The 24817-nt window shown below is 54.6% G+C and overlaps 8 protein-coding genes across 8 annotated transcripts; 3 read left to right on the forward strand and 5 right to left on the reverse strand.

The window, feature by feature from the left end:
- Positions 1-325: 325 nt before the first annotated feature.
- HMPREF1541_09103 (uncharacterized protein) lies at positions 326-2698 on the reverse strand (the record flags this gene model as incomplete). Its single annotated transcript, XM_008713778.1, has 1 exon — positions 326-2698. The coding sequence occupies one exon, from the start codon at positions 2696-2698 to the stop codon at positions 326-328; it is 2373 nt and encodes a 790-aa protein (XP_008712000.1).
- An 840-nt stretch (positions 2699-3538) lies between these two features.
- On the reverse strand, positions 3539-4717 carry HMPREF1541_09104 (uncharacterized protein; the record flags this gene model as incomplete). Its single annotated transcript, XM_008713779.1, has 2 exons — positions 3539-4312; positions 4364-4717. The coding sequence occupies 2 exons, from the start codon at positions 4715-4717 to the stop codon at positions 3539-3541; spliced, it is 1128 nt and encodes a 375-aa protein (XP_008712001.1).
- A 1151-nt stretch (positions 4718-5868) lies between these two features.
- HMPREF1541_09105 (uncharacterized protein) lies at positions 5869-7042 on the reverse strand (the record flags this gene model as incomplete). Its single annotated transcript, XM_008713780.1, has 3 exons — positions 5869-6203; positions 6254-6342; positions 6390-7042. 3 exons carry the CDS (start codon positions 7040-7042, stop codon positions 5869-5871), a joined length of 1077 nt encoding a protein of 358 aa, XP_008712002.1.
- A 1083-nt stretch (positions 7043-8125) lies between these two features.
- On the forward strand, positions 8126-9844 carry HMPREF1541_09106 (uncharacterized protein; the record flags this gene model as incomplete). Its single annotated transcript, XM_008713781.1, has 3 exons — positions 8126-9083; positions 9133-9612; positions 9663-9844. The coding sequence occupies 3 exons, from the start codon at positions 8126-8128 to the stop codon at positions 9842-9844; spliced, it is 1620 nt and encodes a 539-aa protein (XP_008712003.1).
- A 1361-nt stretch (positions 9845-11205) lies between these two features.
- On the forward strand, positions 11206-12858 carry HMPREF1541_09107 (uncharacterized protein; the record flags this gene model as incomplete). Its single annotated transcript, XM_008713782.1, has 2 exons — positions 11206-12634; positions 12686-12858. The coding sequence occupies 2 exons, from the start codon at positions 11206-11208 to the stop codon at positions 12856-12858; spliced, it is 1602 nt and encodes a 533-aa protein (XP_008712004.1).
- Positions 12859-20142: 7284 nt separating this feature from the next.
- Positions 20143-21045, reverse strand: HMPREF1541_09108 (uncharacterized protein; the record flags this gene model as incomplete). Its single annotated transcript, XM_008713783.1, has 1 exon — positions 20143-21045. One exon carries the CDS (start codon positions 21043-21045, stop codon positions 20143-20145), a length of 903 nt encoding a protein of 300 aa, XP_008712005.1.
- Positions 21046-21325: 280 nt separating this feature from the next.
- HMPREF1541_09109 (uncharacterized protein) lies at positions 21326-22355 on the forward strand (the record flags this gene model as incomplete). Its single annotated transcript, XM_008713784.1, has 3 exons — positions 21326-21517; positions 21611-21812; positions 21919-22355. The coding sequence occupies 3 exons, from the start codon at positions 21326-21328 to the stop codon at positions 22353-22355; spliced, it is 831 nt and encodes a 276-aa protein (XP_008712006.1).
- Positions 22356-23134: 779 nt separating this feature from the next.
- On the reverse strand, positions 23135-24481 carry HMPREF1541_09110 (uncharacterized protein; the record flags this gene model as incomplete). Its single annotated transcript, XM_008713785.1, has 9 exons — positions 23135-23370; positions 23420-23755; positions 23804-23825; positions 23874-23882; positions 23933-24025; positions 24073-24124; positions 24172-24215; positions 24318-24330; positions 24381-24481. The coding sequence occupies 9 exons, from the start codon at positions 24479-24481 to the stop codon at positions 23135-23137; spliced, it is 906 nt and encodes a 301-aa protein (XP_008712007.1).
- Between the last annotated feature and the right edge of the window lie 336 nt (positions 24482-24817).

The raw sequence follows: 24817 nt of genomic DNA on the forward strand, positions 1-24817 counted from the left end.
CCCCCAGCCTCATAAGGTGTCGCGCGTTTGCCCTCACCCTCACGCCCACCCCGGCAACACTTCCTTCTAACTCCTAGCCCCGTGCTCGCCCTCCCCCTCTCCTTCTTTCAGCCTGCAATATCGACGAGGAAACTCGCATGGCGCTCGCGCAGTGTCATCGACTGCGGGTTGGCGAACCGACATTCTGACGAGCGGGCAGAGGACAACGAGAAGCGCCGAGAGAAGGTCACTGCTCCGGCAAGGCTGAGTAACGAGGATAGCAAGTTCTTTTGAGTCGAGTATACATTATGGATTACTGAAAATGCTGCTGCCCTGGTATTATACATTATACCTTTTCTTCTTCGACTTCTCTGGTCCTCCGCTTCGTCTGCCCCGCCGCCGCCTTAGTCTGCTCCTCCGCTGCCCTGACGCTCCGCCACTCCATGAACAAGGAGCTCAGAAACGCACAGCCGCAGAGCGGGACGGCGGCGATGAAGACGCCCTGCAGCGCCCTGCTGTACAAGTCAACCAACGCGGGCAGGGCCGACTCCGGCACATGCTGGCGGAACTGGGTGGTGCCCAGCTCGATGACGGCGCGGATGTTGACGCCGGCGATGCGGTTGTCGCCGGCGACCAGGTGGTTCTGCAGCAGGGTGTTGCCCACGGAGATGAAGATGGCGCCGCCGGCGGACTGGCAGGCCACCACGGCGGCGGTGCCGATGGGCACGAGCTCGAGCGGCAGCGCCGTCTGCACGGCCGAGAACCCTTGCTGGATGGCCATGCCGATGCCGGCGGAGGCGAGGATCTCGTAGCCGATCCAGCGGGCGGTGGGGGTGTTGGCGTCGAGCGTGGCGAGGAGGCCGCAGCCGACGGTGCCGATGGCGCAGCCGATGATGGCGGGGGGCGCGAAGAGGCCGCGTTTCGAGACGAAGATGCCGGCGAGCATGGAGAGGACGGCGTTGGCGAGCATGTAGGGGATCATGTTCACGCCGGACCCCAAGGCACTGGACGCCTTGATGGCTTGGAAGTAAATGGGGAGGTAGTAGGAGTGTAGCAGGATGGTTCCGTAGATGAAGAATGCGGCACCGCAGGAGGCGGCCACGGTGCGTTGTGTGACGATGGCCGGCGGAAGGAGTGCAGCGTCACCCTTGTAAATGATCCACCCGACAAAGATGAGAGTGGTGGCGCCAAACCCACACATCAGGCCGATGACGGGCGCGGATGACCATGCTAGGCGTTCTTCGGAAAGCTGAAGTGCGGTGAATAGCTGTACCGCGGCACCAAGGACCAGAAGGTTGCCGACCAGGTCGAGCGACAGGACACGTTTGACGAATGAGGGTTTGGACGTCGATGGCTTAGATGGACGAAAAAAGAGAGAGACGGCAACGAGGGTGACGAGCCCGCATGGAAGGTTGATCCAGAAGCACCAGCGCCAGCCAATCGTATCGGTGAAGGCACCGCCGATGAGTGGACCGCACAGAGCACCCACGGCGTACAAGATGCCGACCCCGGCGAAGACGATAGGGCGGGTCTGCAATCGGACTATGTGGGTTACAACGACGAAGGCTCCGGTGAGGATACCAGCGGACCCGACGCCCTGTACGGCACGGCCGACGATGAGGACGTCAGAGGACGGCGCAAGGGCGCAAATGAGGCTGCCGACCTCAAAGACAACGAGAGTAACGATGAAGGAGGATTTCGTGCTGAACGACATGTAGATGCGGCCGTAAAGGGGCTGGAAGGCCGAGGCTGTGAGCAGGTAGGCCGAACCGTACCAACCAATATCATTGTACGAGTGGAATCTGGAGGTTATGTCGGGGATGGCGGTGATGATGATGTTGCGGTTTAGTGAAATAATAAAGACGGCCAAGCATACGCCTGTCACGATCAAGACCAGCGGAAGTGCAGAAGGATACTGGCTGTCGTCGTCAGCAGCAGGTCCGGCAGCGTTTCCCAGAGCAGCGCGCGACTCTAGCGGGCGGACAGCGGGGTGTTGAGCGAATGTAGGGATCTCCGAGGTGTCTGATGTAGTACTGCTCAGAGTGCTACGCGAGAGCACCTTGTGTGCTGCTTGAGGGGACCGGGAAACCGGGGGCTCATAGCGTTGTCGGGACTTGTCTCCGGATGACAAGGCCGCCTGTTCAGGTCGGACCGGTTGAACAGGTTCAGGCAGACCCTCCGGTTGCATCCGTCTTGACAGACTCGGTGCTTGCGCGCCAGGGCTCCGTGCTAAACTCGAGGTTCTCGGCGCTATGGATGGCGAGGTCATGAAAGCCGAAGTTGGCGATGCTAATGTTGGAGAGCGTGTCGCGGACCTCTCATCACGCCTTTGAGGCACGCCCAAAGACCGCTTTGAAGGCTGCCGACCAAGGTATCGGTATGCTCGCATCTGGGGGCTGCCATGCGATACCGTGCTTGGCTCTTCGTGCTCGTCTGAGGTCGGCAGATGCGCAGGATAAGCTGAAAAGCGCTTGCTGCGAGCTATGCCGCGAGCCACCGAGCCGGGTATGCGCTTACTGTCATTCTTGTCTCCAGAGTGATTGCTCGTCTGATATTTGTTCGCTTTCGCGGACGCGTCTGCTTCATCGCACTCGTAGTCATAGTCATCTGCCAGGTCATCATCAGAATCCCGGCCGTAATCCTTGCAGTTGTACTCAGTCAGATTGCCAAACCTGGCCGACGTATCGTCATGCTGATATGCTGGAGCGAAGCTGTTCATGATTCGGGGCTCGCTGTTCAACAGACGGAAGGAAAGCGTTATTGGGGAGAGGACGGAGAGGGTTAAGAGGGGGGGCGTAGTGCATGTTCACGGAATAGGCACAGAGAACATTTGCTTGCCTGGGGCAGAACTGTCCACCAAACTTGGTTGATTAGATTGGGATCCAGCCACTTACATCTTTACTGGGATCATCGGTGGGATTGTGGAACAAAGAGACCTCTATCAGCGCTGTTGAATAGATTGAGCTAGCAAGGGCGCGTGCTATTAGACGTCTCCGAAAGACGGCTCGAAAGTAGCAGAAGCTGGATAATGCGAAGAGAAAGGCGAGAAGACCCAACAGCGCCATTGGTGGCTCCGACTGGAGGTGTATCTGCAACTAAGCACAAGTTTGGGTACTGCCAACAGGTGTTGGGCATTTGACGTAAGCGGCCATGGGACAAGCTCCATTCGCTGATCGGTGAGTACCAGAGGACGAAGAAAATCCGAAGCTGCTTCGTGGGTATCCAAAAGCAGAGTGGAACAATGGTGGCCAACGATAAACAAGGTATACGACCCAGCGGAGTCTAGCAGGATCCGGTGGAATTGATCGGCAGATATCGTGCTCGGTTACGGACTACTCCTGGCTGACAGGCCTGTTCCCTGAATCACTAATTTTCCGGATCAGATCGATCTGTGATCCTGGCTATCCACATGCTGATTGGGTATGATCCCAGCGCCCCTGTCGTAAGGGGCAGTCGTTTAATGGCTGTGAATTATCGCTCGAAACAAGGGTATTGCTACTTCCACGAGCAAAGATCACAGGCTGTAGCTAATCAGACATTGATTCACTTTTCCACGTCATTACACCAATTGGTACCGGCTTAGGCCACTGAGTTGGGCCAGAGTAGACACCACGCCCTCGACTCCAAAGCCATCGTGGTGCCGGCCCAATGCTGCATCATCCGCAAACTCGCACTCCAGGTCAATCTGCTTGGCTAGAAGCTGCGCCATGGCTTGGCCTCGCTGTCGTTCAACTTCGATCTCCTCTGGCGTCACAGGCCATCCGTATCCGGGGATCCCACCCTTGTTGTCGTTTGCTGAATCCAGTGCCGAGGACTTGGGAGTGTTCTCTTCGCTCGGCAGCAAACCCGACAGCTCTAGCATCTTTGCAGGAGTGATGGTTCTGCGTCCATCCTTGAAGACTATCTTGCTCATCGCCGACGCAGCGATAGGCAGGCGCTCTGGTGAAGATCCTTTGCTAGCCGTACCAACTGAACCTCTTCTCGAACTCAGGGGTGTGCCGGCGGTTGATGAATGACGTCGCTGCTGTTCAGGGTATAAGGTGATCCTACCTGGCGCGACCTTACTTCCCCGTTTAACAAAGTGAGTGACGACGTAAACCCATTTGTCGTCCCATGATAGTAACCGCGTCCACATGTCGTAGGTCTCAAAGGGGAGCAGTTCTTTTCGAAATGTGCAGCTGACGCCTCCGAGAGCGATGCTGAAGTTGGATGTCTTACCATTTAGGCCGTTCATGGTGGTGCTTCCACGACATTTCTCAATCCCCTTGCTGAATATTGTGGTAAGCAGGTGGGTTCTGGCAATATCCACGTCGGAGAAATATGTCGAGTTGCTCTAGTAAACGTCAGTGTCCAGCATTCGGCATCGGACCGTGAGTCGGCATACCTTGTGGCCAAGTACGTCAATGTCCATCAAACATGCCTGGGATGAGGTGATCAGAGGCTGGAATATCTGCTCAGGCTGCAAATCCACACTGGATCGTTGAGAGCGTAGGACGAAGCGCACCGCATTGAGAAGTCGTAGATGGTAGATGAATGGGAATACTTTGAAATTGACCAAGATGTGTAGAACCAGCAAGAATTTCCATGCGTTTGCAAGTGTTACTTGTTGTATGAGGCTGGCCCATAGGAATGTGAAGTCACCAGAACCTCCTGCGGCGCCCGTCATGGCTTCCAAGGAGATATAGGATGTGAAGGACGGGTACATGGCCTCGTAAGTCGAGTTGGACGCTGAGAACATCTTGCGTTGGCGGCTGCAGTGTCGCAAAATACTGACAAAGGAGAGACTTCACAGTTATGGCTCGTCGAGAGAAGTCGCAGCCAGCTCAGAGTCCGGAAATCGATGTACATGACATCGGATACTCGACGTGGAGTTCCAATAGGTATGTTTGGCAAGTCGACAGGAGACAGAGCCTCCTTCAGTAGCACATCCAATTCCATCCCTTACCGACTTCGATAAACAGAGTCGCTAACCCCAACAGCCAATAGTCGCCAAAGATGCAGTTATTCCACAACCTGCTGGTCTTCACGTACGACAAGGATCGAGATCGCTGGGCTCGAATCCACAATTCCTTTCTCAGCCAGACGCGCGGGTCGACGCTAATACCACGAAGACGTATGCTGTGGGGTGAGAGAACCCCGTAGGAACGGAGTGTTTCTGGCTGCTGGGTCCCCAAGAGGCTCGTGGATACACGTGGACCGCATGTATTGAGCTTCTCAACAATTCACACACGAAAAAGAGCTTTTCCGCTGACGAGTGTGATCAACGAGGCTCCGCGTTTGATGCGCGATCGGCGTGTGCAGATCATATCATAGCAAACCCAGGTCAGCGCGCTGCCAGGGTCGAAACTCTATTTTGACATTTCTTTGTTTTCACGTACCGATTGAGTCGAGACATGTGAAACCGAGTTCTTCAATGTGCATAATCTAAGCGACAATATACGTAAAATCTCACGGAGGATCAAAAGGGGAAGACAGGAACCCGTCCCTCCCAAATCCTTGTGCATTAGTTCCGGAACAGGTGCCCCAATCGAAGGCCACGAAGGCGGCATGTTGCACCGCAAACGAGTCCATTGAGGAGCGATCATATTTACAAGGAGATGAGACTCAACGACGTGGCCCAATATTGGCATTATTATCTGGTCGAATGCATTGACTACACAACGACTCATATCTTTCCGCGTAGTAGCCTCTTCCTGTTCGAGAGTATTTTTCGCCTGCAAGGGTTCAAATCAGTCTGGCTCGGCGATGCAAGCCTCGCTGCAACAACCATGAGTTCTCTCTTCACTGATACCGCTTCTTCAAGATAACGGCGGTTGATTTTCCTAAGCGGGAGCCATGTTGTGCAACCCAGCCGATCTGATTCTTCGCTGCAGCTGGTTGTTAGGACCTCTATGAGCTCTTCTTTCCATTATTCATGGCTTCTCCCGATGGTAGGGAGTCCGCAATCGTGTCTTTTGTGTTTCGGATAAGGTCAGCGGTGATCTCGCCGGTCTCCTTGATAGATGGAACGTCGCCTTGAGAAGCCCTCCTCACGGCCTTCTTTATCGACGGCTTCTTGTAGGTTGAGAGGTAGAACATGACGAACAGGAAGAGGTACGAGGTGATAATGCCGCATCCAGTTGCAGCTGCTACCTCAGCCGTAGGCTCGCCGCACCGACCGACGTGAGGCAGCGAAGGCATATACTGTGCGGCGAAATACGTGTAGGTTGCGAAGTAAATGAATCCTGGCGCACAGTTTAGCATCCAAACTTCCATCGCGAAATGAGCGTCTTACCAAGGTCAAGTACAAATTGGGTAATTTGGAACATAGTGATATATTGTTTCCACCACACCTTCACACCGCGAGCCGCTTGAAAGTAGTACCTGGATGAGGTCAGCAGGTTTATTTCGGGCTGGATGAGATCACTTACCAATACATGACAACATGTACGGCCAGGTTCAGCGTGATGGGTACCCAGGACACCGGCGTCTTACCCACTAATTGAGTATAACACAGCAATGCTGTAGCGCCATGGTGGTATGTGTGAAGAAAGGTCAGGGGCTTCTTCTTCAGAACAAGGAATACCGTGTCAATTAGCTCGAGATACTTGGTGAGATAGTTCATATAGTATAGCACCTCCATCTTCTGAGTCCAACCTGTGCCCCCGCAGATCCCGTCAAAGAGACCATGGTTCCAAATGCCCGGAATTAGTTGCTGGGCGAAAAGCACCAAGAGGCCGCCAGAGATCGCCGTGAGATAGAAGTTGTGGATGAGAAAGAGGGTGTTCAGCTTGAAAGCTGGTCGGCTTCGCATCAATTCGCGACCGCCGAAGATGACCACATAGTACAGAGCAATGACCACGGCGGTTTCTTTGATAGTGCTCATTGGGGTCTTTCCCTGAATGAATTCAAAGTTGTGAGGTCGGTATCCCAGAACTGCAGTCCAGGTCTTGTCGAAGAGAGACCAAGGATCGACCGAGAGCAGACGCGGTGAAACCTCAGCGTTCCCGTTGTTCGATAGTTGATATTTTGGAACGCCAGCCGGCAACAGCGTGGCTGCTGCATCGTAGGTGAAGTTCAACATGTCTGCTGCAAAGCAAGAGTTACAAGACTCAGCTGATGTGACCCTGTGAGGACTCTCTAGAGATTTGTGCGACAGAGTAGGATGAGCAAGAGCAACAGACCCTTGATTATAAGGGCATTGCATCGTGCTAGGATCCTCTTAAAACATTTTCGGCATGAGGGCAACGGAATTGACTACTGCAGGACGAAATTTCCCCCGTAGCATTTGATCTGGTTGAGATCGTCTCTGCTCTAGTCGAGATACTCTCCACATGTACCCATACGCTCGCTTCTTCTCGCTCTGTACATAGTCCTCATCAAGCCTTACAGATTCTACGTGTTCTCCATCACGTACACGATCAAATGCACGTCGGTGATAATGCCCTTTCTGATCAGCTGTGCGGGCCCCGAGACCAAAGTGGATGTGTTGAGAACTAACTGTGACCTCAACACCTGCATCAGCGGCTTATAATATCGACAAAACCGCTGATCATCTCGAATGCTTTCGGAATGAGGCCCGGTGGGAATGACAGCGTTCACGTACGTAGGTAAGGAGGCCATTATTGGAACACATATCCGGCAGATGCAGTACTAGTCGGTGGAGACTTCCGGAGCCTGAAAAGACTGGAGACTGAATGTTTCGGTAAGACAAGTGGCTCCCATCTCTAGAGATTGATTGCCGAGCGACGATCATGGTCAAACACCAATGCACAGGTGGATCTGCCAAGGTATTATACTGCTTTCGCTGGCTCGCCGGCTGCGTTCTCCCTTCACGCTGTACGTCAAATTCGTGACTGAGGCTGGGTATGAACTAGGCTGACGAGACATGACCTTACTTCTTGCCTGCAATAGTTCCTGGAGCAGTGACGAATTTCTTCGGCGTACATGCACGCGAAATTATTGGCTACAAAAGTGACAAGATCGGCGGTTGAGATTCTCGCATGTGATATAGTCGTTCTATCAGGTCATATCATCCGATCTGTTCCTGAATCCAAGGTCCATCACGCTTTTGTGATACCTACTTTTCTTTTGCTCTCTCATAGGGACTGCAGTGCTGGACTTGTCGCTATCTCAATCCACCGAGTCCATCGACAACATCACAAACATGCCTGTTCAGATCCCTTTGGCTCCCTACATGGGGGCCGTGGCCATCGCAGCGCTTGTCGGTGCAAAATACACAGGAACCTCAACAGCTGTCGCAGAATCATGGTCATTGAGTATCGGCATACTGCTCTATACCTTCTACTGTAGCTACCTCTATCCTTTCTACATCTCTCCACTACGACATGTACCTACGGTTCCCGGATTCCCTCTCTGGGGCCAATTCTTCACTATCATCACAACAGAATGCGGTGTGCCTGCTCGTGAATGGCATCAGGAACATGGTCCTATCATTCGATACTTCTTCCCCTTTGGATCAGAGAGGCTTTCCATCGCAGACGACGATGCTATCAAACACATGACGGTCAGAAATCCATACAACTATCCAAAGCCTCAACGAGCCAGACTCTGGATGAAACCCATCCTAGGCGAAGGTGTCCTGTTGGCAGAAGGTCACGCTCATGTTACACAACGGAAAGCGCTTGCGCCTGCCTTTTCTATCACATCTATCCGATCTCTCATGCCCATCTTCTGGGCCAAGAGCCTCCACATGGCCAACCTTTGGGACATTGAAATGGCCAACCAGGGCGTAGCCTCCAAATGTTTTGAAGTTCTCGAATGGCTGAACAGGACGACACTCGACATCATTGGCAGCGCAGGTCTTGGAACTGAGATCGATTCCCTGGGCAACCCCGATACGTCGCTCCGAGAAGCTTACAAGCGATGCTTCGACTTTGACCTTCAAGCTCGTGTTCTCAACGGACTAGCGGCGTTCACTCCTCTGATTCGATTACTCCCGATGCGAGCCAACCGAGACATGCACAACTCTCACAAGCTCATCCTCGGTCGGGCTTCGGAGATCATCAAAGAGAAGCAGGGCGACGCTAAAGCGCAGCGCGAGACCAAGCACAAGGATATCATTGGTCTTATTGTCAAAGGCAACAGCACTGCAAGCAAAGCCGGTGAGTAGTTTCGTGCACCTAAGAACCTGACACTAACGCCACACCCTAGATACACTTTCCCAGGAGACCATGCGTGACCAGGTCATGACTTTCCTCGGGGCGGGCCATGATACCACAGCGACATCCGTCGCATGGACCTTGATGATGCTCGCAAAGAATCCCGAGATACAATCCAAGCTTCGCACTGAAATCAGAGAGCACATGCCCTTCCTCTTCAACCAGTATGAACGCGAGGATTCGGACAAGCTGGCCGCACAAGGCGATGTCGACTTACTCCCCTATCTCGACGACGTGTGCCGCGAGTCGCTGCGCTACATTCCATCTATTCCCATGACAGTGCGAACCACCATCGATGATGATGAACTGGGCGGTTACTTCATCCCGTCCGGCACGACTATCTACCTCATGGCCAACACCATCAACCGATTGCCCATGTATTGGGGACCGACGGCCGATAAATTTGACCCAGACCGGTGGCGCAGTCTCCCAGAGACATACACCACCAATGCTTTCATGACGTTCTTACAAGGTACGTGGGGCAGACTTTCATGACACCTTCACAGCGCTGACATGTACTAGGTCCCCGTGGCTGCGTCGGCCGCAAGTTTGCCGAGGTCGAAATGAAGACCATCCTTTGTTCTCTGCTTAGCAAGTTCAGCTTCGAAATGGATACGTCGGTCGATGATCCGGAGGACCTCAAGATGTGGAGACTTGTCCTACGACCGCGAGATGGTGTCAGCTTGAAAGTCAGCGCTCTTTGAGCGAGCAGTACTGGATGTGGGACCAGGGGTCGTGGTGTTTCTGGATGCGCTGATTTGTGGCGTGCACATGTCATACTGCAGTATCAGTGGGCCAGCATGGATACCGTATCTACAGTAACATCGGTCGGTCGACACTAAGTAGAATTCGTCTCCTTGCCATGGGAAAAGTTGATCGTTCCTTGACAGCGGAACTACAATTCCCCGAGGGTTGATAGACTCAAGACTCCCGCAGATGCAGTATGCTGTTGGGAGTGCACACATCCGTATTGCAGGCCTTGGCAGCCCTTGACCAGCTGCGCCGCTATCTACAATCCTTGACTTGGTAGTACAGCGTGGCTGCTATGACCCATGTCAGTGGGTGAGTCTGATCGACCTCTCGCACTAAGTGAGGATCCGGTACGGATGAATGATCCGCTCAGGGCGAGATAGGGGTTTGGACCTAAGCCGTACCCACTGTGACGAGTGCGAGATATTACGAGTTGCTAGCGCGCTGATGGTTGCAGATCAAAAGTTTGTGCAGACAAGCACGAGATCCAGATAGCCGATTGCCTTCAGTCCTGATTGGGAAAGGGCACCAAGAGCAATTCCGAAAGCATACAAGCAGACTCCATTAGGTGCGTTTTGAACCACACGCATCGTGTGGTCTCTCCGACGTGATTGGCAATGTGAGTCAAGCCACTAGTATGAAATATGGAGGCAGCGGACCTTGTGCGGTGGACCTATGGTAAAAGTCTTCCGCAACGACATCAAGTCATGCAGTCAAGACGTGGGTCTACTTCCGGATATCCCAGCTGCATCTCGTTCCCAATCCCGGTTTCGCTCTGCATGGAGAGAAAGATGTTCCAAATGCTGTTGATCGTTTTAGGCGACATCGTCTCCAGATGGATCCCCCGGGAGCCACATGAACACATTGCTGGGTCTCCGCGCATAGGGATACTATCATGCCCAACAGACTTTTCGTGCTCAGAAAGCCATCACATCATCAGCATGTCGGAACCGGGAGCCTGGGTATGAAGAAGTCATCTTACGTAGATCTGTCTCAACAAGATCCAGTTCACAGACAAAGGAGAACCAAGACGCTCCCCACCCTCTCTGTCCACAGTGCCAGATTCGCCCAAATTCTCGTCAGCCTGAATTCCTGCACCAAGGGCTTTGGGCGGGACAGACACTCCCCCACACGACGTTGGAGATAGAGCACTGTACTGTCGACGGCCCACCTGGCAAACTCGCAAGGTCTTCGGCCCTGCCTCTTGGTGGGATCCCCAGCTTAGCACAAATCACAATCTTAGCACGTTGACCCCAACTTACCCATTGCTTTACAGAACGTAGACGCCAGTCCTTGACACTACCGCAGCAGCAACATGAATTTCTTCACGTGGTTCCTATACGCCTTGTCGGCTCTAGTCCTCATCAACGTCGCTGGTGCCATTCGCACGCGCATTCACAACAAAGTTGCAGCCCGCAGCCTTGGCTGCTTACCCCCTCCCACCGCCCGCAACCGTGGATGGGGCGGCTTGAAAACACTGCTGGAGTCCATCAAAGCGACGCGCGACGAGTGGGGTCCGATATGGCTACATCAAGCCATCAACGAGGTCGGAGTCGCGGTGCACACCATCCGTGCGGTGGTTCTAGACTACGAGCTCCTGATCACGCGAGATCCAGAGAACGTCAAAGCCATGTTTGCCTCGCAGGCCGAGGACTTCGACATCGGGAAGCACCGCCAGAAGACATTCAAGAGCCTGCTGGGGCACGGGGTCATGACGAATCGAGGACAAGCCTGGAAGCACTCCCGCGCACTGGTCCGTGGCCAGTTTGCGAGGTACAATGTGGCCGACATGAGTCTTCTGGACACGCACACGGATGCGTTGTTGAAGCGTTTGGGAACCGAGATCGACCCGCAAACTGGCTGGACCGGCAAGCTTGACGTGGCCCCACTGTTTTACGCGCTGACTCTCGACATCTCAACCGAGTTTCTGCTTGGCACGAGCACATCTGTGCTGGACCCGGAAGCCCGGAGCAAGACCCCGCTGGGCTTGGTTGACGGACACGAGCCCGACCTCGAAGGGTTTGGGAGGCATCTTGACGGCGCCAAAAAGATGCTCGATCGTCGCGGAGCGCTGGCAAAGTACGGCTGGCTGCTGCGAGACAAGCGATATCCGATGCACTGCAAGAAGGTGCAGGACTTTGTCGACTACTTTGTGCACCTACGTCTGGAGCGTATGGGTGATGCGGAGAAGTCGGTAGGAAACGTCAACGGGAAGGAGAAGTTCATCCTCTTGGATCATCTGGCTACAGAGACAACTCATCCTCTGCATCTACGGAATGAGCTGCTTAACGTGCTGCACGCCAGTCGCGATACCACGGCCGCGTTGATGGGATGGGTCTTCTACTTCCTCGCGAGACATGGTCGCGTGTTCGATCGACTACGGGAGGATGTGTTGGAAAGGTTCGGCCAACAGGGTGAGAAAGAGCTAACGTTTGAGTCGCTCCACTCGATGGGTTACATGCAGTGCGTCATTAATGAAACCATCCGATCCGTGGGCATCGTACCTATCAACGAGCGTATGGCAATGCGAGACACAACGCTACCCAGAGGCGGTGGTCTAGACGGGCAGAGTCCCATATTCGTGCCAAAGGGACAGCAGGTGCTTATCCCGACGTATAGTATGCAGCATCGCGAGGACATCTGGGGCTCAGACGTGGATGAGTTCCGGCCTGAGCGGTTTGAGAACAGAAAGTCCAGCTGGAGCTTCATTCCCTTCGGTGGAGGGTCAAGACAGTGCCTTGGTCGTGAGTGTGGCCTCTTACCCGTTCAGTGTACCCATCCTAACATTCGAGCAGAGCAATTCGCCCGTACTGAAGCAAGCTACCTGCTGGTCCGGCTGTTGCAGCGGTTTGATAAAATCGAGAACATGGAAAAAGGCGATGGGAAGCTGAAAATGCACCACACCATCGAGAACCGAAGCGGCACTGGCGTTCAGGTCAGATTCAGGGTGGCTGAGAACTACCGGTGAGCAGAGATCCAAAGTTGTTCGGCGCCTTACGCTGGAAGAAGATGCTTTTGCATGCGGCTCCATCCGGGCGCCTCGACCGAAGCTGCCTTTGATCCGGACTTTACAGCCGCGCTTCAACGAATCGACTGAAGATCTTGGCCTTGAGGAGAGAAGATGCGGAAGACTGCCTTATGAAGTTATGATTCCAGAAGTTATGTATTCTTGTATCAAACCATTTTCTCCCAGCGTAGACTATTTCACGACTATTCTTTGGACATGCTAGGGCTAGCTCCATCTCAGGATTAACGATGGCTACTTCCATGAAGTGGCTGGTTTATCTCTGCTTTTGTTTGCCTATAAACTGCCTCAGCACTCAGTTCCATTCTCTAAGAAAGTCATGTGGCACTCAGTGTGAGAGCTAATATCGTCGAGACTGCAATCAAAATGGGGGGACGGCCAAAACTCCATTATACCAGATCAACGCCAACCACACCAGACGAAGGCTGCCTACTATTCCTATTCCCACAACAACTCGACAACAGGATGCACACGACTCCTCCTCAGCCGCTCCCTCACCCTCTCCCCACTCTCCTCCCTCCTCCAAACCCCAACCCACCATCTCCTCACCCCCTTCCCCTTTTTCCTCACCTCCTCCTCCTCCTCCTCCTTCCCCCTCTGCGCCAAAGCACAAACCTTCAAAAACCTACCATACTCAGCCTTGACGTGCCCCCACATCCACGCATCCCCCGGCTTCCACGCCATCCACTTCTTCAACTCCCCCTCCCTCGTCACCCTCTTCAAATCCCGCATCTCATCCCCCCGCACATCCTCCTCCAGCACTCGGAACCTCACCCAACTCGGCGCCGCCAGCCCGTTCAACGCCGTTTTCTTGCTGCCTCCTTGTTGCCGACTAACGCCGTCCTCGACCGCATCAAGCAGCGTCTCGAAATCCACCGCCAGGGCTGAAGCGTCACTTACTCCGCCACTGCTACTGCTACCGCTGCTACTACCACGCCGGTCCCGCCATTCCCGCCAACGAAACGGCGGCAGGAACTCCTGCCCCGCGCCGTCGGCGTCCGTGCGCCGGAACCGGACTTGGATGCGGCCGAGGTGCGCGTCGAGGCGGCGGGTGGCCATGCCATCGGCGCGGATGCGCGAGGGCAGGTCGGAGATGGGTCTGAAGGTTAGGGGGGCGAGGGTGGCGTGTCGGGGGGGGGTTAGTAGGTGAGAAAGGCTGGGTTTCGGTCTCGAAGTGGAAGGTTGCCTTCTTCTTGGCGGGGGTCCATCGGCGGCGGAGGAGGCGGTGGAGTCTTCGAAGGTGAGTCTTGAGGGTGTGGCAGGGGAGGGGCTTAGAGGGGTGGATGGGACGTGGTGGGAGGAGAATGGGCTTTGCTGGCGGTCTTGGTGTAGGTTTAGCGACAGGTCTGAGGCTGTTGACGGGAGTTATTATGGTGGTCAAAGGCCGCCGCCAGCGCTCTGCCGAGCATTCATCGAATTCATCCTCGCAGCGCCTTGGCCCGAGCATCAGCTGGTTCCGCCGCTCGAAGCCTTTAGCAGCTCGGGAAGGGATACTGCTGTCCCTTTCCGACTTGTCAAAGTCAGCCAGCATGTCGTCCAGGCTCTGGAACTGTGCCACCCGGTAAGTATCACCCGAAACTTCAATGCCTACCTGGTCCCTGCGCCGCAGACTGCTCGCCCGCCGCCGCTTTGCTGACGTGCCAGCTTGCGGTTGCGGGCATATCCCCGGATCTCTGCACCTTTCTTCCATGCTCCTGATTGCCAAAATCAACTATACTCTCCTACCGTTGAATATGCCTTGCTGCTACAGGTCTAGCAACCAAATGTCACAAATCCACAGGAAATTGCTGTTCGCTGAATAAATTTGCGTTTCGCGTCTTCGTGCAAATTCGTGCTGCTACGTGCGCCCGTTCTCGTTACAGAGTCTCTTCGAGAGTCCATTCAAGCGTTGCATTCTTTACAATTCAGAGGTCCGTGCTCCTCCCCAAGCAGCAGCATCGATGCTTTTAAGTGAACCAAGAGGTCATCGCCCCTCGAGTGAGCGGTCATTGTTCGACGCAATCGGGTTCGTCTGCTCCTGGGTTACCGGGTCGCGCTGTGACTCTTTGACTGGTCGAGATTCTCACACAAAGAGCGGTGGACAGCGCCTCCCTTGTGGGATTAGGGCAGACCTTTGTCTGTGGGACGTGCTGATCGCGGGAACAAAGTGGCCATGCAGTGTTTGTTGGTCAGCTCGGCATGATGATGCTGGGATGAAACTTGAGCTGCTGCCAAGACTTTTACTGCCTGGGAATGGACCGGCGCGATTCGCTGTTATCTATTGGCGGGTACGCTGTGCACTGGGTAGGCAAAGGGAAATAGTCGTTTGGTAGGATTATGGAAAAGGCCTTTAAACGGGTGGATTCGAGGGTCGCTCGCGGCTCGGAAGCACTCGTTGATCCAGGATCGTTCGGTTTGAATTGAGATTCGCATCTCTGTTCTATATGCTTCGTCCTTGCTTGCCGCCAATGTCACAGGTCAGGGGCAGCAGATTTGAAGAGACTTAGGGGCTCTGAATAGAGCGCATGAGCCAGTCGCGTAGAGGAACGCTTGAGCTTGCGCCTTCTGAACCCGACGCCTCCTTGCAGGTGGTCTCTGCATCCTGCCAAAGACATACACAATTTCCTTCTCACGGCGTAAAGAAACTATTACAATACCTCGGCGCACACGTACGACAACCGATCCAACCATATGCGCGCTCCACCTGCGTGTTCACCGTCGTGAACGGGTTCGCGTTGCCATAACTATAGCTAACATCATTGCCCCACATGCACGTATAGCTGCCACTCTTGAGCTTATAAAGCGCAAACACTAGATACGTGCTCTGGAATCTGGCGAGGCACTGGTTGAAGGCGTCACACAGATTGACAGTGCCTGCGATGGTGAAGCGGTTGGCGTTTGCAGTACCATCAATAGGCGTGCCGACCACTTCGCTCCCGGAGAAGTAGAGCGACCAGTCCGCATAAGGATTGATATTGGGGGCGAAATAGCGAATGGTGGTGCAGGTGGGGATTGGGGCTGGGTAGTTGGGGCATGGTGGGGGCGCGATAGCGGCGACGGTTGTGGTGCGCGTGGGTGTTGTGGAGGTGCTGGCGCTGAGGGCTGAGCGGGAGGAGGTTTGGCTCAAGGATTCGGGGCTCACGAGTGACGCACTCGAGGTTGATCTTGCTAAGGAGGGAGTAGGGGAGGTCGTTGTACTGGAAGACGAATTCTGCGCAGCTCGTGTTGTGGTCGACACACGGGGTGTCGTTGTGCTCGAGGAACGCGCTGTGGTTGCTGGCTTCGGTACCCTGATAATCGTTATTTGGCAGCCCGGGTGGTCATAAGGGGGACTTACCAAGGACCTGAGAAGCAACGATTGCCAAATGGATAGTCCCGCTGAAACAGGGTCTTACTCCCACCATTGAGGGTGCTTGAGTCGAAAACGCTGTCAATCTTGCACTTCATCATAGCCGTCAGCTTCATTGCGCCAACAGGGCAGACGCCAGATGTCGTGACAACTGTTTGCCGCTTCTCTAAGCCACTGTCGAGGCGATTGAACAGCTCTTGATCCTCGCCACGCTTTTTGATAGACGACTGCTGCGAGAGCACTTGGGCATCGAACGCCCAGCTGTACGTCTGCGTAACTTTGGCGGCATTCTGAATCTTTTTGCCGAAAACCTGGACACTCATCTGTAGGGTCGTCTTGAGGAACGGCGTCATGGCGATACGACCAGGATTCTTCAATGCCGGGTATGCCACAACCGCTGAGGGAGTCCAGTCAGAGGCCTTGCCTTGGGCGCTGTACAGCAGGTCGTGCCCGTCGATGCGCGCATTCCTGAGCGTGAATGTTGCTCCGGCCTGCACATCCATTGCTGAGTCGATCGAGTAGGAACCTCCAATACTGACAAGGAACTTCGGCCTGTACGTGGTCAGTCCCGTTTCTTTTGCAAGGCATAGTCACTTACGATAGAACGAAAATATTTGGGACGTTAAGCGCCATTAGGTCCAGCGAGGAAAGGGCGCTCTCCCAAGAGAAGCTCGATGGACCGACGGTCTTGAAGCTGAATATGAGATCTGCACTTTGGGACAGCTTCGTGTTCAGAGTGGCTCCAATGACTGAGCCTGTCTCGACAACTGCGAGAACAGTCCCTTCGATGACGATTGAAGAGATACTGAGACCGCACTTTTGACAGGCGACTCGAAGACCGGCTCCCGATGTTACCAATGCTGTGTCTCCTGGCAGCGTGACAGTGATTCTCGAGTCGACCATTGCATAGGCTTTAACGACAGGCGGCGGCTTCCCCTTGTTGCCTTTGAGCATTTGGTACGCAGCGGTCGCCGCGTCGTATGCATCACTAGCCCTCGTGTTAGCGACTAAGCCTCCAGTAGAGACAAGACACACTCACCTGATGGCGCCAAATGCCTCGCAGAGATCGCACAAGGCACCAAAGAACTCTGAAGTGAGGAAGTCTTTCAGGCCACCGAAAAGGCTGCCCCAAAAGCCACGCGCCACAATGATATGCGCAGGTGCCTTGGCGGACTTGCTCACTGCAACCGGCCGTTCTTTAACCATACGCGGTGGTGATCGATTCGTCTCGTTGAAGAGAACGAAGTCCGGATCCAGAATCTCTTGCACCTCCATATCAGGAGTGATCGCAAATGAAGCATTTGCCGCCAACCGAAGGCCAGCTATGGCCTCCTCATATAGGGTCGTATTCGAGGGGAGACCATCGGCAGCCATGGCGGCAATGACCTCGTTCTTGCATGATGCATTTGTCGTGCAGTCTACTGCCTGTAGCACCGGTCTCAACGTGGCCATTGCGCGGAGCTGCAGCACCAGGGTGTTGTTGCCCTCGAATGTGGCGTTGCCTTCGATTGTGTCCAAGATATTTTGCTGTGATGGTGTCAGTACGGTGTCATTGGTCGTCGATGCAGTTGTCGTGGAAGACATGGCCACAACTTGATTATTCGTAGACCGTGAAGAGGTCACTGGTGATGAAGTTTGCGGATTCGTCGTTGAGACCACGGATGAGGCCGCTCGCGTAGTCGATGATGATGAGCTGATGGAACTGGTTACCGAGGAAGCTGCTGAGGAAGTTGCTGAGGAAGTTGCTGGAGAAATTGCTGAAGAAACTACCGAGGAGACTGGTCGAGAAGTTGAAGTCACGGCTGAGATTAATGGTAATAATGTGGGTGATGATGATAGCAAACTTAGTTGTAAGGTCGACGATGAAGGCGTTAGTGACGATACTCCTGCTGTCGAAATTGAGGTCGTCGTTGAGGACGGGCCAGCTGATGACGATGCCACGGAGAGTGAAGACGATGACGTGTAAGTGCTTCCGTCAATGCTCGTGGAGCTGCTTGAGCGTGCGGATGCCGGAGTCGAAACCGATCCACTGGAAGGCACTGCAGTGCTCGACAACCGTACATTGACGGTTCCTGTCGTGCTAGAGCTGTGCAAGGAGGTTACCGAAGTGGATATATGAGGAGAAGAAGACGAAGGCTCGGGCGTGGATGATACAGAGATTGGATCTGATGGTGTAGAGGTGTGCTCTTCGGAGCTCGAGTGCTGAGTAGACGAGGTCGAGGTTTCAACAGATGGCGTCGAGTCATGACTGGTCGCAGCACTGGTAGTCGTATTAACATCTGCTGAGTCGGTGTCAATGATGGTAGGCTCTATAGACGGCTCGAGAGGTGTTGGAGATAAAGAGACGGCGGGGTCAGTGGTCAACGAGGAAGACGATACGGAGGATGTTGTCGTTCCTGATACCTCTCTCGACGAAGACTGATATTCTTGACCCAATGAGATGCTCGAGTGTGGTTGGCTCGTCTCCGAGAAAGTCGAGGTCCGAGGCAAGGACGAAGCCAGTGCATCGCTGCTCAAGTGAGGTGGAGAAAGCCTAATGGTTGGATCATTGGAGGCCGGTAGGGTCCCCGTATCTCCGACACTTGTCGAGAGTTCGATCGGAATCGGGGTGATGGTAGTCAGATAGCTCGACGAAGCCAAAGTTGAGGACTGCATCCAGTAGGACGTGACGGTTGAGGTGAAAGGCTGGGGCTCCTCTTGGACCACGCTGCCGTAACTAATACTCATGGTCTGCGCTACCGCGCCCCAGGAGGTAGCCGTCACGCGGAGCCGAATGCTGCGGGTATCTTCGTCCGCCAGCCACTCGTTCACCAGGTACACACCTCTTTCTCCCGGTCGATTGAAATCTGGATCTTTGGTAACGATGACGAAATCCGAGCGCGGCCACTGTAGGGCCGTCTGGAATGCTTTGTCATCGGCAAAGATGAGCTTCATGAATTGGGCATCCCACAGATACTCAGAGATGCGGTCTGTGTTCTCCAACACGACCATTGGTAACTTCATATTGAAGTCGATAGCCGCGCCATATGTCTTGTTGCCAGAGGAAGGGCCCTGCTCCGCATAATGCAACGGAATTCCGGACATTCTGGGCACTAGATTGATGAGATCGTTGCGGTTCACGGTGGGATCGACCACAGCTACCAAATCTCGGGTCTCGGTCCCGAAGACGGGAGGAAGTTGGAAATCTGCTGCCCTGAAGGAGTCAGTTTAAGATCCAGTCTCCTGGCCATGAGGCTCACGCGGATGGATAGGCCATTTCGGCGGCTGAGCATGACTCAGATTGCGTTGCGAAGACGACAGCAGTGTCGTTCCTACGACCGATCGGTCAGTGAGTTCACACTATGGTACGTTCAACCTTACCTGCTCTGAGCATGGACGAGAGCGAGCGCCGAGGCTAACAGAGTCAGAGATCGTCTCATTGTGCCTATAGTTGAGAGTGTTTCTTGCTCTTGTGAGTTGTCACACCTCTTTATACAGACTCGTATGAGACACGCGACATAGTACGCGTCTAGTGCGATGCGCAATGGATAGAATGCTCAGCGCGTCAGCGCTCGACCATAGTTGGGCGAGGTGGTGCCCGGGAAGCTATGGACAAGCGGCGGCCCAAGTAGGCGTTGCACTTGTTCCTAGAACCGGCCTGCCGCCACCAGTCGGACTGCGACCACGGTTAGTAAGACAACCGAAGCCCGACAGCAGCTCACACGTCGCGCACGAGTGGTGCTGCTAAGTGGTGACTGATTCAAAATAACGACTGCACTAGAATTAGGATCGGGAGTCAGAAGAAGCTGATTGCAATCGGAAAGTGAAAGGTTCCAACAGGTGGTCTGTGGTCAACGACTGTATCCACCCCGTGCTTGAGCCAACTGCAGCGGCCGAGACATGGCAAGACTTTAGCCGACTCACAGACGCGCTGCTGGGCCGGAGCGCGAACGCCCTTCATCGGTCCAGAAGTTCCAGCGCACGCCCACCATCTCAAACCAGTCGCCATCCGTATGCACAGTCTTTCCCGCAGCGCGGGCACGGTCCAGAATACCCTGCATCTGACTCCTGGTGTCGACGCGGATCGTGATGAAGAGCAGTCCCTCCGAGCGTCCCTCATGGCCACGAGCAAATGACATCTGAGCATTGGTGAAGACGAGATGGGTGTCCCGCACCGGGATATCATACGTCTCTGACCACTGCTGCAGGGCAGCGTTCGCGTTCACTTTCCCGCCCGCGTCGAGGTTCAAAAGACAGCCTCTGAGATGCAGGTGCGCGGTGCTCTTCATCACGCCCAGATAGCGATCATAGTCCGGTCCACACGGATGCCAGGGCGAGAAGCGAGTCGTCAAGGGCCTCGGATTCCTCTCGCAGGCCTTGTGCGAGTCTAGCTCAGGCATCATGCCGCCTGCGATACCCTTTGGATGATATTGAATGCAGAAGCCTTCGTCCTTGGCCCCATTCCAGCTGGGATAGCTGTAGGAGAAAGGGTGTTGGAAGATCACTTTTGACCGGCCACTGGTCACGATGTCTTTGCTGCGCGCATCAGCATCTTCGGTCTGCATGATGATCATGTAGCCGCCCTCGCCGCGCTTGTCCAGGAGACGACCGGCCGTGGTGCCGGAGCGGGTGGGGGCGACGACTTCAATGATGTCTCCTCCGAGCGGGACGAGGAAGTTCTCCAATCCCCATTGTCGAACGGTGGGATCTTCGTAGATGACGGGGGCCCCGAGGATGTCCGTGATTTCTTGGCGGGCGCGTTTGAGGTCATTGGTGACCAGAGCGATTTGCCGAAGCCGTACAGAAGACGATTGTTGTGCCATGGTTCGCTTCGTGTCCTATGCCTCGGTGAGACAGCTGAGTCAACGTTGAATACAAGTAATCATGCACGAAGGACGTCCATCTAAGATTCATCAAGCCAGCCAAGACGGCGTAGTGCGGAGATGGGAGTTGCCGTGCCGAGGCAACCAGGCGGCTCCCAAGTGCTGACTCTGTGAGGGGATGTTGATTACAAGAGAACGCTTGTTGTCGAGCTATCCATCTGGTTCAAATTCGAGGTGGCCGACCATATCTTATTGCAGACTGACAGATACATCAATCAGCATGGCCAACGCGCACAAGTACGAGGATGTGGTCGTGACGGTCTCGGACCGCATCGGCACCATCAAGCTCAACCGCCCCAAATCATTGAATGCGTTTGGCGGCAATCTGATGCTTGATTGTGTCGCCGGCCTGCGTGAGCTCAATGACCACCCGGACACCGTTATCACCGTCATTACCGGTGAGGGTCGATTCGTAAGTGCCCGTGGACTTACCAGCCTCCCACTGGCAATACAGGGGACCCTGTGTGGTAGCTGCGACGGAGCAACATCGCTAACGCCGATCCAGTTCTCCGCCGGCGCCGATGTGCGGGAACAGCGAGCCCCGGAGGACCCCAGCAGCAGCCCCGTTTCGCGCAAGATCGCCTTCATGTCACGCTACACGCTCGCCGTCGAGATGCTGCGAAGCATGATCGACCACAAGAAGGTGCTTGTGGTAGCGTTGAACGGCCCTGCCGTTGGTGGCGGAGCCGCTTGGTTCCCTGGAGTTGGTGAGTGCCTCTGTTCTGCTCCGCTCAGCCCCATTCCCCACACAATCAACTTGAATCAACGGCGCAAAGAACTGTACTGACGCACGACGCTTCCGCGGATTTCCAGCCGACATCCTCCTCGCCTCCGACTCCAGCTACCTGCAAGTCCCCTTCTCGGCCCTCGGCCTCGTCCCCGAATTCGGCTCCGCCATCAACTTCTCCCAATCCCTTGGCGTGCACCGCGCCAACGAGTTCCTGATGTTCGGCCGCAAGCTGAGCGCCGAGGAGCTGGAGCGCTGGGGTCTCGCGAACCGCGTGTTTCCCGCCGCATCGTTCCAGCAGGATGTGCAGAGGTACCTGCAGGAGCAGCTGGCGGTCAACGACGGGAAGAGCATGATGGAGGCGAAGAGGTTGATGAACGCGCCGCTGCGGGACGGGCGCCTGGTCGCGGTGCAGAACGCTATGGATGCCTTGTCGGAGAGGTTCGTCGAGGGTGCGCCGTACGAGCGCTTCGCGCTGAAGAGGAAGGAGATGGAGGAGAAGAGTAAGAAGGCGAAGCTGTGAGGTTTACCTGATAGTGCGACCATTGGTCGCCTAGTTGCAGCTTGGGGATGATTGGACCCGGTCCTTGTGTTCATAGTGGCGAGCGAGATCCATGGCTTTCTACATGGCGTCTTGAATCTCCTCATAAAATGCTTCTATCTTGATCTTGGACCTGGCAATCCAGCTCAAGATGCCCAGGCAGTAAAAGTCTTGGCACGGGTCTCGTACATATCTAGTAAAGTAGGAAAGTAAAGCGCAGATCAAAGATCAAAGATCAAAGCATGTTGTAGGACAACTAGTATAGTTTCCTGTCAAGTATAGCCAAAGAAGCAGCAGAAGAAATCCAATGACCTGTTCCGTTTTTCGGGAGGATAGATCTCACCCTCCTACGCCAGCCAAAGATGCGCCAACGCTCAATGCTTCTCAAAAATGAATATCAAAACACACACAAAGGCCCGGGAAAGCACTTTTGCAAAGCGCTATACCCACGTTGTAGGCTGTTGACTGACACCACCACCGACGCTCCCGCTACCTCCCAGGCTTGACCTCCCTCGTCGGTGAGCTCTACCGCTAGTCTGGTGCTCCGACGGCTGCAAAGGTGCGCCCGGCTGCGAGGAGCTAGAGCCGCTGCCGAGGCCTCGGCGCATCATCCGCCCTAGGCTATTTGTGTGTCAGTGATTGGGTCTCCCCATGTCCTAAGGGATTTGAGTCATGTAGGAGGACTAGGCTCTGGGCGTGGCGAGAAAGGGCACTGGTATCGAATATCCAGTACCACGGTGCCCGTTTGAGACGGGGTGTACTCACATGCTCACCAGCTCGCTCGCGTCGACAAAGCTCTCGTCATCCATGCCTTCCTGCGCCTCGTACACGGCACGCACGGCGGCTTTTGCTCTTCGTCTGCTTTGATCCGCTTCATGTAAGCAGTCGTAAATGTATGCTACGTATTCGACCTCCACGCTCAGTCGGATGGGATGACTGCCAGGGAGTAGTTCAGCCGCGATCTTGTGGGCGTCCCTGAACGCGGCTGTTGCGATGGCTGCGAGTGTCAGTATGCAAATGTGCCGTTCGACAGCAGAAATACATACGTCTGTAGTCTTGCAATGGTAGCAGAAAAGTCGCAGTGCCATTGCTACGACTGCCGTTCATGTACACCTGATTGCCGCCGGACGGAAGTGGTAGGCCAGGTGGTGTCTTGCCTGTCCCGAGACTTATGGCTGGGGATCGTTGGCGGGCCGTAGGCGATTCTGACGACGACTTCGATTTTGGCGATAAAGGCTGGGGAAAAAGTGAGCCGGAACCAGAGCGGCGGCGGTTGATGCGGTCGTTGACCGCAGGGTCATTGTGGAAAAGTACAAAGATGTGGTATAACGAGGCTTTCAGCTTGAATGCGAGGACGCGAAGCTCATTAGGTGATTTTCCGACTGGGACCGGTCAGCTATTCGCAAAAAGCAATTTCAGGTGGCACGTACGCATGGGCAGGACGTATTGCTCCTGATGCAGATTGTCAGCACGCCAAATCAGAGCAGGACATGGCCTTACCATCATTACCTGAAGGGGAGTCAGCATCTGAAAAACGGTCATCAGAGAAAGAAACTCACCAAGCCCTCCCTTGCCAGCCATAGTATGTGGTGCACAAGTCGTCGATGTGTTGAGTCGCGGACGGGATCTAAACGTTTGGCTCTTCGCGCTGACTTTGACTTGAGTTAGCGGTGCGAAGCTACGGGCATTGAGGGCATACCAGCAGATCCTCACTCAAAACGACCGATAACCCCAATATTCGAAACAAAAAACTTGGGTCGGGTCAGCAACGTGCTCGCGCCCAATAAAGTCGTCGTACCTTGAGAGGTAGCCATGCTCATGAAGGGTGGTCTTTGCGAAATGCTACCATGTATCAGCCGGTTGTCACTCGTCCTTTGCGACCACATTATCCTGGTGTCCGAAAGACTATGCAATGCTGCGCGCATAAAGAACTCGTAGACTTACCCCTAGAAATTTTCTGCGACACATCAGTATGAAGCGCACTCCTCTTTCAAACCGAAGACATACCTGTCGACCTCTGAACTCGCCATAAGCCCTCCGTACAACGGCGGAGGATCCTCAGGTGACTTCCACTGCCGCGCCATATATGTCAGCTCCAATCCAGCCATTCTGTGCGTCATTCGTTGTGATTGTGTCAGCGGCCCACTGCAAATCACGATTCATAGGCAAGCCAAGCGCTTCTTTACTGGATTCGAATGATTGATCCAAACTTGCCCATAAACTGCCCACGGTGGTGCTCCGGCAGCTGAATCGCGATCGTGTCTCCCAGCCTCGTTCTGTGCTATCTGCGTAGACTTTGCGCCGAGCATGTGTATGGTGTAAGGAAACGCTAGTGGTTCCAAATTACCTGTTTCAGGAGCCGCCCGAAGTGTCCCAGCGCTCGTGACCTGGGCTTCCCCGGTACTTGTTCTGATCACAGACGCCTCTTTCTTTAGATGCAAGCG

This window comes from Cyphellophora europaea (assembly GCF_000365145.1).
Source record: "Cyphellophora europaea CBS 101466 unplaced genomic scaffold supercont1.10, whole genome shotgun sequence".
In the NCBI taxonomy this organism is placed as follows: Eukaryota; Fungi; Ascomycota; class Eurotiomycetes; order Chaetothyriales; family Cyphellophoraceae; genus Cyphellophora; species Cyphellophora europaea.